This window comes from Aristolochia californica, unplaced genomic scaffold (assembly GCF_029961685.1).
Source record: "Aristolochia californica isolate CCGP_79_NKW_82.1479 unplaced genomic scaffold, dmAriCali1.0.hap1 SCAF_15, whole genome shotgun sequence".
In the NCBI taxonomy this organism is placed as follows: domain Eukaryota; kingdom Viridiplantae; phylum Streptophyta; class Magnoliopsida; order Piperales; family Aristolochiaceae; genus Aristolochia; species Aristolochia californica.
This window is the reverse complement of record NW_027181826.1, coordinates 3,439,971-3,453,100: the sequence shown is the minus strand read 5'-3', so window position 1 is coordinate 3,453,100 and position 13,130 is coordinate 3,439,971. Positions and strand designations below refer to the sequence as shown.

The window sequence follows — 13,130 nt, the reverse complement described above, 5'->3', positions numbered from 1 at the left end:
GAACAAGAAAATAGAATTAATGGATATTCAATCCAGAATGAAGAATCAATACTACCATTTACTGAAGATTGAATGGATTTTTGCCCCAGTTAGTCATTTACTTTTCACACTCATATCAACCAAGGTCCAACTAGCAGTGAGCAAACCCATCTCCAACTATTTATTTCCTCTCTTTCTCTCTCTTCACGTGCCTGTCACATGCCAGCTAACAGTCCGGAGGAAGGAGGAGACCTTTTGCAAGAAGTTGCAGGGAGTAATCTTGTTAATTGAATTACCGCAACCACCCTCGAAGAATCTTCGAAATCGCATTACAAAAGGAGCTTCCATTTACATCCTGGTAATGGCTAAAATCTCGCCCCATTCATAGACCCAGTGTTTGTGTAACCGCTCAGCGCTGAGCTAAACGCTTCGTTAACATTCCTATCTCTCCGCTGAATTTGGCGGCTATACTCTGCAGTCCTCGGAACGAGAAACGTAGAAACCCGCAATTTTTTTTTTTTTTTCTCTTGTGTATTGGATTGGTCAATAAATTTATCGAAAATGGTCCATTGCAGTTTTCGTTTCTCCTTTTGATTCTGAATGGCAGAGAAAATGGATATGGCGGACTCCTTCAGCCTTCTCTGTCAAGAAACTGAATCCAGCTTGAATGAAGACGAGGAGGCAGACAGGTTCTTGTCTCTGAGTTATTGGGATGTTTCGGAAACAGAGGATGATGAGTACATAGAAATGTTGGTGTCTAAAGAGAGCAGCTTTGAGAACAAGTGCGCAGATGATGGTTCTGTAGATAACTGGTTGAAATGTATGCGTTTGGATGCTGTTCGATGGATTCTAAAAGTGGGTGTTAATGGTTTTGAATCAATTTCTGTTTCATTTTCTGTTTCTGATTAATGTTTCTGTTATTGGGTTGTTCCTGGTATTGGGTTTGTTGAAACCCATGAATCTGGTTCCATCAATATCTTTCCCTTGTGATTTTACTACTGAGAAAGTCCTCTTCTTTTTCAGGCTCTAATAGTTTTTGGAACCCAGGAATCTGGTTCTATCAATATCTTTCCCTTGTGATTTACTCCTGAGAGTCTTCTCGTTTTTCAGGCCCTAATAGTGGGCTTTTCTTCATTTCCGTCCATCTTCTTATATTTCTGTTTTGATGGTTTTTTCACGGGTTCTCTGACTCTTAACCTTACGGCCTTGTTGTATTCAGACCAGATTATTCTTCGGCTTCAGCCATCAGACTGCATATCTTTCAGTTACTTATCTCGATCGATTCCTTTCACGTCGATCAATTGATGTGAGTAATTATTCTTGATGATCAACAATTAAGTTATGTAGTTTTATAATCATGCTGTGTACTAAAGACTCAACAACTTCTCTTGCTTCTCAGAAAGGGAAATCTTGGGCGGTTCTGTTACTATCAGTGGCATGTTTAACCGTCGCAGCAAAGATGGAAGAACCCAAAATTCCTCCTCTATCACAGTTTCAAATAGAAGACTACGGCTTTGGAAGCAAGGTGATCCAAAGAATGGAGCTTTTACTCTTAAATACATTGGAGTGGCGGATGAACTCTGTTACTCCTTTTGCCTACCTGAATTATTTCATATCAAAGTTCTCCAATGAACCACGGCCAAAAAGTTTACTTTCTAGATCCGTGGACCTCATTTTGGCTGCAACCGAAGGTGAAATAAACTAATTTTGATAAGTTTTTACGGGTTATCCTTTTTCCTTATTCTGAATTTGGTTTTTCTTCGTTTTTCTCAACTCGTTTTGATCCTGCCTTTGAACTGTTGCCCTTATCAATAACGTGCAGAAATAAATCCAATTGATCATCGGCCATCATCGATTGCTGCAGCTTCTGTACTGGCAGCATCAGATCAAAGACTAACAAAGAAATCAATGGATATTAAAATTGACACAATCTCACTGGCTGGATCATTAGACAATGTGAGTACATCTTGTACCAGTTGTAAGTTCACTTCCTTCGTGTTGATGGTGAGAAGAAAAGATTTTCATGAGACGTGTTTTTTTATGTTTTGGTTACAGGATCATGTCTTTTCTTGCTACAACTTGTTGTGGAAGTTGAGAATGAAACTGCCCAAGATTGAGCTTGCCTCAGATTTTTCTTCTATCTATTCAGGCTCTGTGGTAGACATTCTAGAAGATGCTTCCTTCACCTCTATCCCAAGTAAGAGGAGAAGACTATACTCGAATGATGAGGATGACAAGCGAATCCATTAAAGGAAAGACCCACTCAGTTCTTTGAGCTCTCTTTCTTGAAGGATGATTTGTTTCATTTTTTACAGTCTAATGAGTGTTTTGGGCCTGCTTGATCACTACTATTTGTGTTGATTAAGAGGTCCATTCTCCCAAGAGGGGATTATTTGGATTGGAGAGTTTGGAGGTTTTCTTGATATTATCTTCTTCTGAACTGGTTAGTAGTGCAATCAAAGAGACGGTAGAGAAAAAGTGGAAAAAAAAAGACAAGTAGAAAGTATTAGCCTACAGTGAGCAGCTGACTGGTGTCCAAAAGCTAGAAGGTGCAGTTGAGGAGAAGAGGGCCATCAAAACACTGTTCCTTAACAGTCTCTTGTGGCTCATAGCTTTTGTCATTTATGAAAAAACTTACCCAATTGTTTATTTTTTTAATTGTTTTCCCATACCTTGTAGAGTCTCTCTCTGATAGGGAAAAGAAAGAAACTATCAGTAGAGATCAGTCTCTTCTTTTTCTGCATTATTTACATTTTCTCTTCTGACCCCCTCTCTTTTCATGAAGGGGTGCATGGGATGCTGCATATGCCTTTCAAAAGGGTGAAAGCTATGTGGGGAATTGTTGGTTTGATTTGATGCAGTTGTGTTCGTTGCTGGCCATCATAAAGTTACTTATATAAAAGAGCATTTTGATTGGAGTTGCTTGAATCTTGGGGAAAACGAACAGCTTTTCAGGTTGCTTTTACTGTTACTTTCTGCAAGTGCCTCCTCCTACCAGCAGCAACTGGTGTGAACACTCAAACCAGAACTCCTCCTCTGTACGATGAGATGAAACTGTATCACAGTGATTATTTGATCTATGACCTGTGTCCAATTCTTCGATGGGTTCCACCTTTTGCAGCCAAAGATGGAGAGACATGATTTACTGCCTAATTACAAAAAGAAAAAGAAAAAGAAAAGCACTTCCACCATCGATAACATTGGTGGATACTTTTAAGTGCCATAACACTCTCTGTAAGTTTCTCTTTCAGTGAGCTTCGTGTTACTGGGGACGACTCAAGCAATTGAAAGTCCAAGCTATGAGTACAATCCAGTTCAGTACTTGCCTGCCATCACCTGCAAGCTCGGCTGTATGGGGGCAGAAACAAGACAGTTTTGCTCGATTCTGTCCTTCATTGATCACCCACCTGTATCTACTTTCTGTTCCGGATGAAATCTATCGGAGACTGCCTAGTTTCCAAACTTGACTCGGTCCGAGAGAGCGATTTTTAACTGTACTTGTCACATCCAAATTCAAGGCTGCTTCCGGTCCTCCTCCATCTGATCGGGCTGGATTTCGAAAGATAAAAACAGTCATACACAGTTTAGAGCTTCCGAAAGATTTCCAAGAGTTAAAAGGATTTTTATTTCGAATTCTTTACATGATCAGCACCAGCTTCACTCTGTCAATAAAATTAGACCTTTAGAGCTATATTTTACTTTATTGCTGACAGAGATTTCCTGCAACTGTTATCAAGATTCAAATATAGACCCCTGATTACGATCGCAGCTTATGCAGACTGATGTCAAGTCCTGTACTTGTGTCATCGTCTACGGATTTTTGGTACTTCAATGGTGCCTTATACGAATACAGGCGAACATAACGATCCGTTGGAACTGTCTCCAACAACGATAAATTTCCATTTTCTATCTTCAGTTGTCGGTACCATTTAATTTTTTTGAAGAGCTGAATCAAATTGGAGGATTAGTCATTTCAAATGTTGGAACCCACTTGAAAATGGATGGTCAGTAACACTAATACGAGGTGGAACCACCTCACCTGAACTGTCATCATTCCTCAGACCGACCACAGGCACGCAATGGCCTCTAGTCATTTCAAGAGCGTCTCCTTGCTTTTTTACCATGTCCTTGTCATGAGTTCGGGGAAAAGGAAAAACACAGACCCTCCCTGCCACGTTAAAAGAGAAAGAAAGACCCAGTATGAGCTTCAGGACTGACAGGATTAATCATATGGATTTTCTCGTGGGGACGATGGAGAAGCTGCGCTTCTCATTGGAAATTTTCGTCGAGAACGACGATTTTTTATACGGCTCTTTGAAATTTCGGACGCGTTATTGGAATTTTGGCATGAAATCTAGGCTTACAGAGAATTTAACTGCTTGAAGGTAGTCCTTCTTCTCCGTCTCCGAACACTGTTTCTATTTTGTGGCTATTCCTGTTTGTACCGCGTCTCATAAAGAGGAAGCCTATGGAGTTACTTCGGAATCATTGAAACGAAATGAGAAGACGGAACAGCTTGGGTGCATTGATTGGAATTGACTCTTGGACAGATATGCAGCGGACAATCCATTCTAAGCGTGTGGGTCAGTGATAGTTCTGGCTTTAAAGCTCTTCTCACTCTGAAACCCAATGCTCTGGCTACAGAGACTAAAGTTCGTGCTTGGGCTCACCGCAGACCAAGACTTCTAAGCATTCATGATCTGCTTTGCAGTTTGCACTCAAAAACCTCTTCTTCTTCTTCTTTTTTCATCTCACAACGGATTTGGAAATCGAAACTTTAAATTGCAGGAACAAGGCCATGGAGCTGTGAGATTTTACTATGTTACGAGTCAAGTTTAAGATAGAATGGGAGTCGTTTGTTAACGAGCTTCACAAACAGAAATCATAAATACAATCTACAACAGAAATCTTCTAATAATCCGAAGGAATAAATATAATCAACAGAGATCTCCTAAAATGAAATGATAAATACAGTTTGAAACAGAAATCTTATCTCCTAAACGGAAGGGAAGGATGGAAACTTTCAGCTCATTTGCATCCAAAAATTCTTACTTGGGAGCAGGGTAGAGTAGCTGTTAAAAGTACATACAGTATTAAAAAACATAAAGAAGTTGGAAAGGCAAGTCTCAGTTTAAAGATTAGACACTGTTCTGGGGCCCTCTTATCTTACATTCCCACCAAAAGAATGCAACATGAATAAAAAAACCAACAAAACTTAACAGGACTGCAATGACTGAAGCAGCCTGGAGTTAGTTGCACCATGTTCATCGATTACATTTGTGCTGATCTATTCTAAATTCTTGAAGGCGGATGCCGTGTTGAAGCTTTCTAGAAACACTGAATCAAGAGTCTGATGCTCTTTTCCATCTCCTATGAATCTCATGTGGAACCTACAGGGATCATCTTGATAGCAGCAGCAATAGGCATACCAAGGAATCCAAAGAGCACACTCAAAAACCACTGGCTTAAGGTAAGTGGTGTGGTGTTTGCAAAATCACCAAGGAACTCAATGATGATAATTTGGCAGATCACAGTGCAAGTTAGAACACACACAAACACGTAATTCTTCAGAATGCCTTGAAACACATCAATCTTCTCCATTTCCCTGGAGCTTATCTCATTAAAGGTCTGCAAAAGAGGATTCACGGAAGTGAGCAGTGTTCAGTCAATCACCAAAAAATTATATATATCATATCAGTCAAAGTCAAAAAGTATCTAACACAAGTGACTACGAATTTTTCTCAAGATAACTATGTGCTCCATTAAAAAGGACCAAATTTAGAAGGTCAAGGCACTTTCTTTACCTGGCAAAAGACGAACGAGTTAAAAATTAGCGTGTTCAGTACCAGATCGGAATCTGGCCCTTCAAGCTGGAACAATTTCTTTCCTTCAGCTTGGAGATACCATATCACAACAAACTGATAAAAGGCTTGGCCCATAATATTTCTCCACATCACATTACTAATGAAGTTCCCTAGCCTTCCAACAGGCATTCTTTTCATTAATCCATCATGTGGAGGCTCGGTAGCCAACGCTAATGCCCCAAGAGTGTCCATAATCATGTTGACCCAAAGAAGCTGGACAGCAGTGAGAGGTGCACTTCCTAAACATTCAAGCAAAATAAAGAAGATATCATCATTTATTAAGATAGTGTTATCTCTTATCCTCTGACAATAAATGCTGTATATTCGTAAGCATACCTGTCAGACATGCTGAAGAGAAATTAACTATCAGGGCAACCACATTAACAGTCAATTGAAACTGTACAAACTTTTGAATGTTTATATATACTGAGCGACCCCACTTTGCAACGGTCACAATTGTTGAAAAATTGTCATCAAGGATTATCACATCAGCACTTTCTTTGGCCACCTGAAAAGAGAGAAAATAATCAAACCTACATATGACTGCAAAACTTTGGGTTTTGGTGCCAGACGATATGATTCATTTGCGGACATAGGTCCTTTATCTATTCTACATAATTGCAGCCTGTTATACTCAAACAGTAACTGCAGACACTAACTCTAACTACCTCAGTTCCTGCGATGCCCATTGCAAGTCCAATGTCTGCCTCATGAAGGGCGGGCGCGTCATTAGTACCATCTCCTGTAACAGCCACAACTTCATTGAACAAGGTTCGAAGGTGTTTGACCAGGGTGTGCTTATCCAATGGTGAAGATCTAGCCATCACCTGGGTTCCAAAACAGTTCAGCCATTAATACCTGTTGATGTTATCTCCAGAAGTTACTGGATGATACCAGATACAGTAACAAATATGGATCGACATGAATGGTGCAGATGTACCTGAAGTTTAGGAATCAATTTATTCATTTCTTCCGTACTCTTCTCCCTGAAATCTGGACCTTCAATTGCAATCCCCCCATCAGTCAATATTCCACATTCCCTAGCAATTGCCTTTGCAGTAGTTATGTTGTCTCCAGTAACCATCCGCACTGTGATGCCAGCAGATCTGCAAATTGCCACAGACTCTTTGACACCTGGTCGGACTGGGTCTTTGATACCGACAATTCCGATACAGGTATACCCATTCATAGGAATTTGATTGTCAGCAGAAAAACTATCGCCAACCTCCATATAAGCAAGGCAAAGTGTTCGAAGAGCCTCGCTCGCAAATTGTTCAATTGTGTTGTTAAGATGGGAACAAGTTGAACCATCCAAAGGAACAACATTACCTGACTGGTCTAAAACTTTATCACAGGCTGCCAAAATTATCTCAGAAGCACCCTTGCAATGGGCCCTGAATCCTCCTTCTGGAAGTTCCAGTACAACCCCCATTCTCTTCTTCTGAGAATTGAAAGGCTCGACCTTAACAAGTTTGCATTCTTGACATACAGCCTGAAAATCCCCTCCAAGTGCCAAGCCAAACTCTAACAATGCAGATTCAGTTGGGGTCCCCAGAATTTCACGTTTGCCATCTTGGTTGATAACAACTTCTCCACCAGTGTTATAAAATATTGACTGGAGAAGGGTTTTAACTGCAGTTCCAGGGATTTGTGAGCACATACTAAGAGCATCCTTTGAATTGCCAACCTCCTTAGTGGTCCCACAAAAGCAAGCCTTGACAACAGTCATGTGATTGGTTGTTAATGTTCCAGTCTTGTCGCTACAAATGCAAGTAGAAGATCCCATCGTCTCACAGGCAGCAAGATGGCGTACAAGTGCTTTATCATTCATCATCTTTTTCATGGCAAAAGCAAGGCTCAGGGTCACAGCAAGGGGCAGTCCCTCAGGAACAGCAACAACTACAATTGTAACTGCAACAGCAAAATATTCCAACATCTCCAATGCATCATCTCCATTCCAGCTCCAGTGGCTCCCCTCTTGAATCTTGCGTACAAAAAGTCCTTGAACCAACACTGAAAATGTCACAACAGCAAAAAACAAGCCTATTTTTCCAATTATAGTAGCTACACCATTTAATTTAACCTGCAGTGGAGTTTCATCATCGCCTCCTTCACTGAGAGTAGCCATCAATTTGCCCCATTGGGTTCTCATCCCAACAGTTGTCACAAGCATCTTACAGGATCCATCTTGGACCTTGGTACCTGATAAAAGAAATGGGTTTTCTTTGCTCACAACCACAGGCTCACTTTCTCCAGTTAAACTTGATTCATCTATCAAGACTGAAAATCCAGAGACAAACAACCCATCAGCAGGGACTTGGTCTCCAATTGCTAAGTGGACAATATCTCCAGGAAGTAAATCATAAATGGAGATCTTCTGTCGGAACCCATTTCGAGTAACCTGAATTGAGATCTTCTTTTTCTCTTTATCCAAATCCTTGAACTGTAAGGACTGTCGGTAATCACTTGTTGCAGTCACAAACACTACTAAGAAAATGCTTGCAACAATTCCAAGCCCATCATGGGCACCTTTTGGCCAACCTTCCATGGCAATGCCAACTATTAGTGATACGAAAGCACAAACTGCAAGGATGATGAGTGTCATATCCTGAAGTGCTTCCCACACAAAGACAAAGAAACTTCGGGCCTCACTTTCAGTAAATTTATTGATTCCATAGATCTCTTGTCTGGTCTTCAAGAGCTCTTCACTTGCACAAAGCCCACTGGTAGTTGAAGTGGAAAGTTTGTTTGCAATACCCTCAACCTCACCATGATGTTTTAGTTTCTTGACTTCATGGCCTTCGACAATGGACCCCAGCTCATCAGCACATATCTGAAAGCCTGCTGCCTGCACTTCTTCAGGTGCAGAGTATTCACTGGGAACAATACCTGAACAAGGTCAAGGACATCAAATGCTTTTTTTTTTTTTTTTTTCACATTAAAATCGGATTCATTAGAATGGTGAAAAACAAATGGATACACAAATTTTGATAAGTATCTTTTTTTTTAAAAAAAATTCATAGGAACTTACCGTGGATAAATTGGAGTGCGGCTTTTGATACCAAAACAGCAACTCTTAGTTTTTCCTGTGAGATGTTAAACCACAAAACCTGAGACTCCATGGTAGGCAAGGGGTCGGAGTTCCTATCTATCTTACAGGAAATGCATGAGCAACGAAGTTCCATATAAAATTGCAGCCAGTAATTGCTCCAATGGGATCACATCATAAATCACATGATACAATGACTATTATTCCTTCTCTTCTTTGTTTTTCTTTTTAAATGTTGGTTTCACCCACTCATACAAAAAGCATCCCAGACTCCAGTGGGACTTTGAGCTCGAGGGTCTCATATTAAATTAAACCAAATAAAGGTTTTCAGGAAATGCGATTTTTTAATGTCAGACATACTCCAATAGCAGAAAAATGTTGCATATCATTAGGTGAAGTCTAGAGTAAAAAATGATTTATGGCATTGCTTTTATATAAACCCTCTTAACTGTATTGTGAAAGAATTTGTCATTAAAGTCGAACAAAAAAAAAAAAAAAACTAACAGCTAGTTGCTTATTTGTCATTTTATAAAACTTGTCGAGCAACAGATCTTATGCAGAGTAGCTCAAGACAGGCCTCAAAGACTACAGCAGTCTGTATTCTATTTCAGGTACCATATTAAACTTTATTCTGCTTTTCTACAACAAAAAGAATTTATGCAAAACCTTCACATGTTTCCATAAAAGGACATTATCACTGTAAAGCAAAGCAAAAGACTATTAAGAGATGCCATGATTGCACTTTGATCTGACATCCCATGTGATGCTGATATGAACAGATAAAGATATACTAAGACAAGATGTTCCATCAACTAATGCCCTAATTAAAGAAAGGATACATATTTGAGCTCATCCATAAGATGTTTGCTGGAAAAAGATAAATCAGGATTAGGAAGTTCAATAATTTTTAGCCGCCCACCCTCGCGTGAGAAATACAATGCACGACAATCACGCAGTCTATGTAGCATGTACAATTCCCGCAGTAGATTTAGTAAACATGTATTGAGGAAAAAAAAAAAGTCGAAAGTAAACATTGCAAATCGAGGCCACCAATAACATCGGGCAGTTCTTCAATCATGCTCCTTGAAGACTAGCTAACCATAAAAAGAAGTCCACCTAACGAGGCATTCTCCGTCTATTAGATCATTTGACATTCGATGAGAGGTGAAAAGAAGCAAAAACCGACATTCATAAGATGTTCCTTCTCATCTACTTTTGCTTATATACTTAAAACATGTTTGAAATCTCAGGAAAATTGACAATAGTAGAAAGAAGCATTACAGATTTTAGACTCAAGCGTCCAACAGATCATTCGAGATTGGAAAAACACACGAAATTAAAATTTATAAAAGAGAACAAGGAAAACAAGGGAGCTTTCTAAAAGAAGAGCCAAAGAAGGGACCTGATTTGTCCTTCGCATAGCCACGGCTTCCGACCGCTTTGGCAAGTTTGCAGTGAACCGAAACCGCCTCTTGGGATTCTTGACAACTCCACAAAGCTTGCGCCATCGCTCAAGCGCCTCATCCGTAGAATTCTTCGACTTCACCCCGCCAAAGTTCTGCTGCAGGTACGATTCCATTTCGTCTTCTCAGGTAAAACACAAGTCCAACAGCTGCCGCTCAAACGGTTAAATACCCATCGGGAAGTATCAAACGTGCAACGCCCGGAAAGTAAATTCAACAGAGTAAGCAAGTACCCGGAAATTTCCTGCGCCTTTCGGTAATCACCACCAAACTTAATTGGATGTGACTTTCCTCGACACCCTCCTTCCCCCGAAGAGAGAAAAAGGAAAATAACCAGACAGCGCAGCAAGAGAGGAGGTGACAGAGAGAGAAGAAGAGGTTTTGATGGAGGAATCGATCTGAAAATTCGCAGGAGAGTGGAAGCAGTAAAGCCGAGAGAAGAGAGCGAGTCCTCCTACTCTTCTGGGTAACGGACCGCAAATGGAGGGTCAAACTTTCAGAAACCAAATTATTATGTGAATTTCTCTGGTTCTCAAAGTTGTGATATATTTTTTCATTCCCCATTAATTATCGTGAGAAAGACTTAGTGTGAGAAGCATTCGAATGCTACTCCTTGGGAAATTGGATCCAATCTTATTTATTTATTTATACTGATATTAATTTAAATTTATTTAATAAAATTTTAATGATAAAATGAAGATAATCTAAAGTCCAAATTGACTTTCTCAGCAAAAATATTTATTAATATGAATTTATAAAGATTACAAAAAATTACAAAGACAACATTCCAAAAAGAGAGTACGGGTTCGAAAACTCTGAGTAGCTTCTCATACAGAAGCAGCCGTACATCAATGAATGGGAGATTTCGTCTGACCTCCAATGATCGCAAGACACGTAAACAAGTTTAAGTACGGGACCCACACGTTTCTTGTTTGAATATTTGAACGGACACCTGAAGTTGACTTCGTTGAAATAGACCGGTCCGAGTTGGTCCAAGCGCGTAGTTTTCCAGAGAAAAAGCCAAAAAAGAAGTGACCCACCCGTAAGGAGGTGGTGCAGAAGGAATTTTCTGAAGGGTTTCCGGGTCACTATTGGTCGACCGGTCGGAAACTTCCAGACTGTTTGGCGCCTAGGAGGTCACGATTGTGGACTTGGGAAACGATTAGGTGCAAAAAAACAGCTAAACGTGTTTGTTAATATATGTAGAATAACATAATTTTATATGGTACCAATTCAAGTTCATGATTTTTATAATATGGTCAAAAAGTTTTTGGGTTTCTTAAAATTAGTGGGATAATTTGAGTTTTAGTGAGGAAGAAACCAAATTCCTTCCATTATCATTATCTTAGTATGTAACTTATATGATTGTTTCGACTTCCATAGGGTTATACGAGCAAAGTAGGGCAAATTTATGTGTTAGAAGTATGATGTCTGATTCTATTTTTTTTTTTTTTTTTGCAATAGATTTAACAAAAATTACCTATTTGGATCGATAAAGGACGTCTCCGATTCTTCTCTCCTTTAAGTTTTAGTGCGTTAGAACACTTACTGTCATCTTAAAACGTCGGTGTGCGGCTTAACTTACTCTAGACGAAAAGTAGGATACTTAGTTTAAAAAAAGAAATAAAGCTAATAGAAGAGAAACAACCCCCTTTGCACGAAAATGAAAAAAAGTGTACATCAGTTTATAAGACATATTTATATGTCATAAAGGGATAAGCTCAGCTCGGCTCGGCTCAACTCTATGCCACCCCTACCCTTTCCCCTTCCCTTTACCAAAAGACAAGAAAAAATCTCCTCTAACCATAGAGTGGAGGGAGGGGGAAGTCCTTTCTATTTTCGTAAACAAGGGAGAGGTTTGAGCCTCCCCCTTGCCCCCAAATGCATGGTCACATTGGCGAGATAGGGTGAGGCTCCAATCTTCCCCACCCTTTTTAAAAATGAGTGGCAAAGCACAAGAAACCCCCTACCCTTCAATAGCTACCTTTGTGCAAGGTCCAAGGGGAGGGCTTTACTCTCTCCCTTGTTTATGAAAACAAAGAGGTGGATATAGGAAGTGACTCTTGTTCCTCCTTTTTTGTTATTAACAATATTAAATTAATAAAAAAATCTACAATAAGGATAAATTTATTGATTTTGAGAAAATCATGCCAAGGGGTGAGTGTAATGGTTTCCAAAATCAAAAGGACAAGAATATTTTTAAATTTGTTGAGGGTCTGAGTTATTACACCATTTTCTTGGGAGGTGAATAATTAATTTTTTACTTTTATATAGGAGTTAATTAGCAAAATTTAAGTCCATGGGGTAATTTTGGTTTAACATCTCTTTGTAGCTCAACTAGGGCAACTTTCTAGGGAAGGTGTTGTTAGGTCCCATAAGAACAAACCTAGCAGGGTGAGGAGGGGAGGGAGCTTTGAATAGATTTGATTGGCAATGTTTACTTTTTTTTCTTAAACTTTTCTATGTTCACTCTTTTAAATTATTCCAATGTGTAGCATCAATTTCAACTTCAATGAACAAGAATAAGCAATAACAACACAAAAAACACATAGGGGACAATCCTATCTTGGATTGCTAATTCACTCCTAAGGTATTTGAATTTTAGTGTTAATTATCATATGTTTTTGTTGCCAAATGACACTTACATCTAATTGACTTTACAAGGAATTAAAATGTTGCCTACTCAAGGACTTATCCCAATAAATTTACCATAGTACTCAACTTATAATGCACAACCTTTCATAAGTTTATAGTAGCAAACTAGGGTTTTAGCTT

General features: G+C 39.4%; 2 protein-coding genes across 3 annotated transcripts; one reads left to right on the top strand and one right to left on the bottom strand.

Moving 5' to 3' along the window:
* Positions 1 to 361: 361 nt before the first annotated feature.
* On the top strand, positions 362 to 3,637 carry LOC137951925 (cyclin-D5-1-like). Of its 2 annotated transcripts, XM_068798920.1 has the most exons (6): positions 461 to 474; positions 555 to 834; positions 1,199 to 1,285; positions 1,379 to 1,670; positions 1,802 to 1,935; positions 2,035 to 3,637. In XM_068798920.1, the coding sequence occupies exons 2-6, from the start codon at positions 580 to 582 to the stop codon at positions 2,227 to 2,229; spliced, it is 963 nt and encodes a 320-aa protein (XP_068655021.1). In that variant the 5' UTR covers positions 461 to 474; positions 555 to 579; the 3' UTR covers positions 2,230 to 3,637. The 2 variants fall into 2 exon arrangements, with proteins under 2 accessions (XP_068655020.1, XP_068655021.1); XM_068798919.1 differs by having other exon boundaries at positions 362 to 834.
* Positions 3,638 to 5,010: 1,373 nt separating this feature from the next.
* Positions 5,011 to 10,822, bottom strand: LOC137951462 (calcium-transporting ATPase 10, plasma membrane-type-like). Its single transcript, XM_068798126.1, has 8 exons — positions 10,589 to 10,822; positions 10,295 to 10,504; positions 8,875 to 8,929; positions 6,784 to 8,732; positions 6,512 to 6,670; positions 6,180 to 6,351; positions 5,784 to 6,082; positions 5,011 to 5,607 (listed from the first exon to the last, which is right to left on the bottom strand). Exons 2-8 carry the CDS (start codon positions 10,469 to 10,471, stop codon positions 5,359 to 5,361), a joined length of 3,060 nt encoding a protein of 1,019 aa, XP_068654227.1. The 5' UTR covers positions 10,472 to 10,504; positions 10,589 to 10,822; the 3' UTR covers positions 5,011 to 5,358.
* Between the last annotated feature and the right edge of the window lie 2,308 nt (positions 10,823 to 13,130).

Excerpts from the sequence above, each read along its gene's own strand:
- LOC137951462 (XM_068798126.1), bottom strand. The coding sequence starts at position 10,471 with ATGGAATCGTACCTGCAGCAGAACTTTGGCGGGGTGAAGTCGAAGAAT. Across the intron at positions 8,733-8,874 it reads CGCACTCCAATTTATCCACG|GTATTGTTCCCAGTGAATAC; the intron begins GTAAGTTCCTAT and ends GACCTTGTTCAG. Across the intron at positions 5,608-5,783 it reads ACTCGTTCGTCTTTTGCCAG|ACCTTTAATGAGATAAGCTC; the intron begins GTAAAGAAAGTG and ends CCTCTTTTGCAG.
- LOC137951925 (XM_068798919.1), top strand. The coding sequence starts at position 580 with ATGGCAGAGAAAATGGATATGGCGGACTCCTTCAGCCTTCTCTGTCAA. Across the intron at positions 1,286-1,378 it reads TTTCACGTCGATCAATTGAT|AAAGGGAAATCTTGGGCGGT; the intron begins GTGAGTAATTAT and ends CTTGCTTCTCAG. Across the intron at positions 1,671-1,801 it reads CATTTTGGCTGCAACCGAAG|AAATAAATCCAATTGATCAT; the intron begins GTGAAATAAACT and ends AATAACGTGCAG.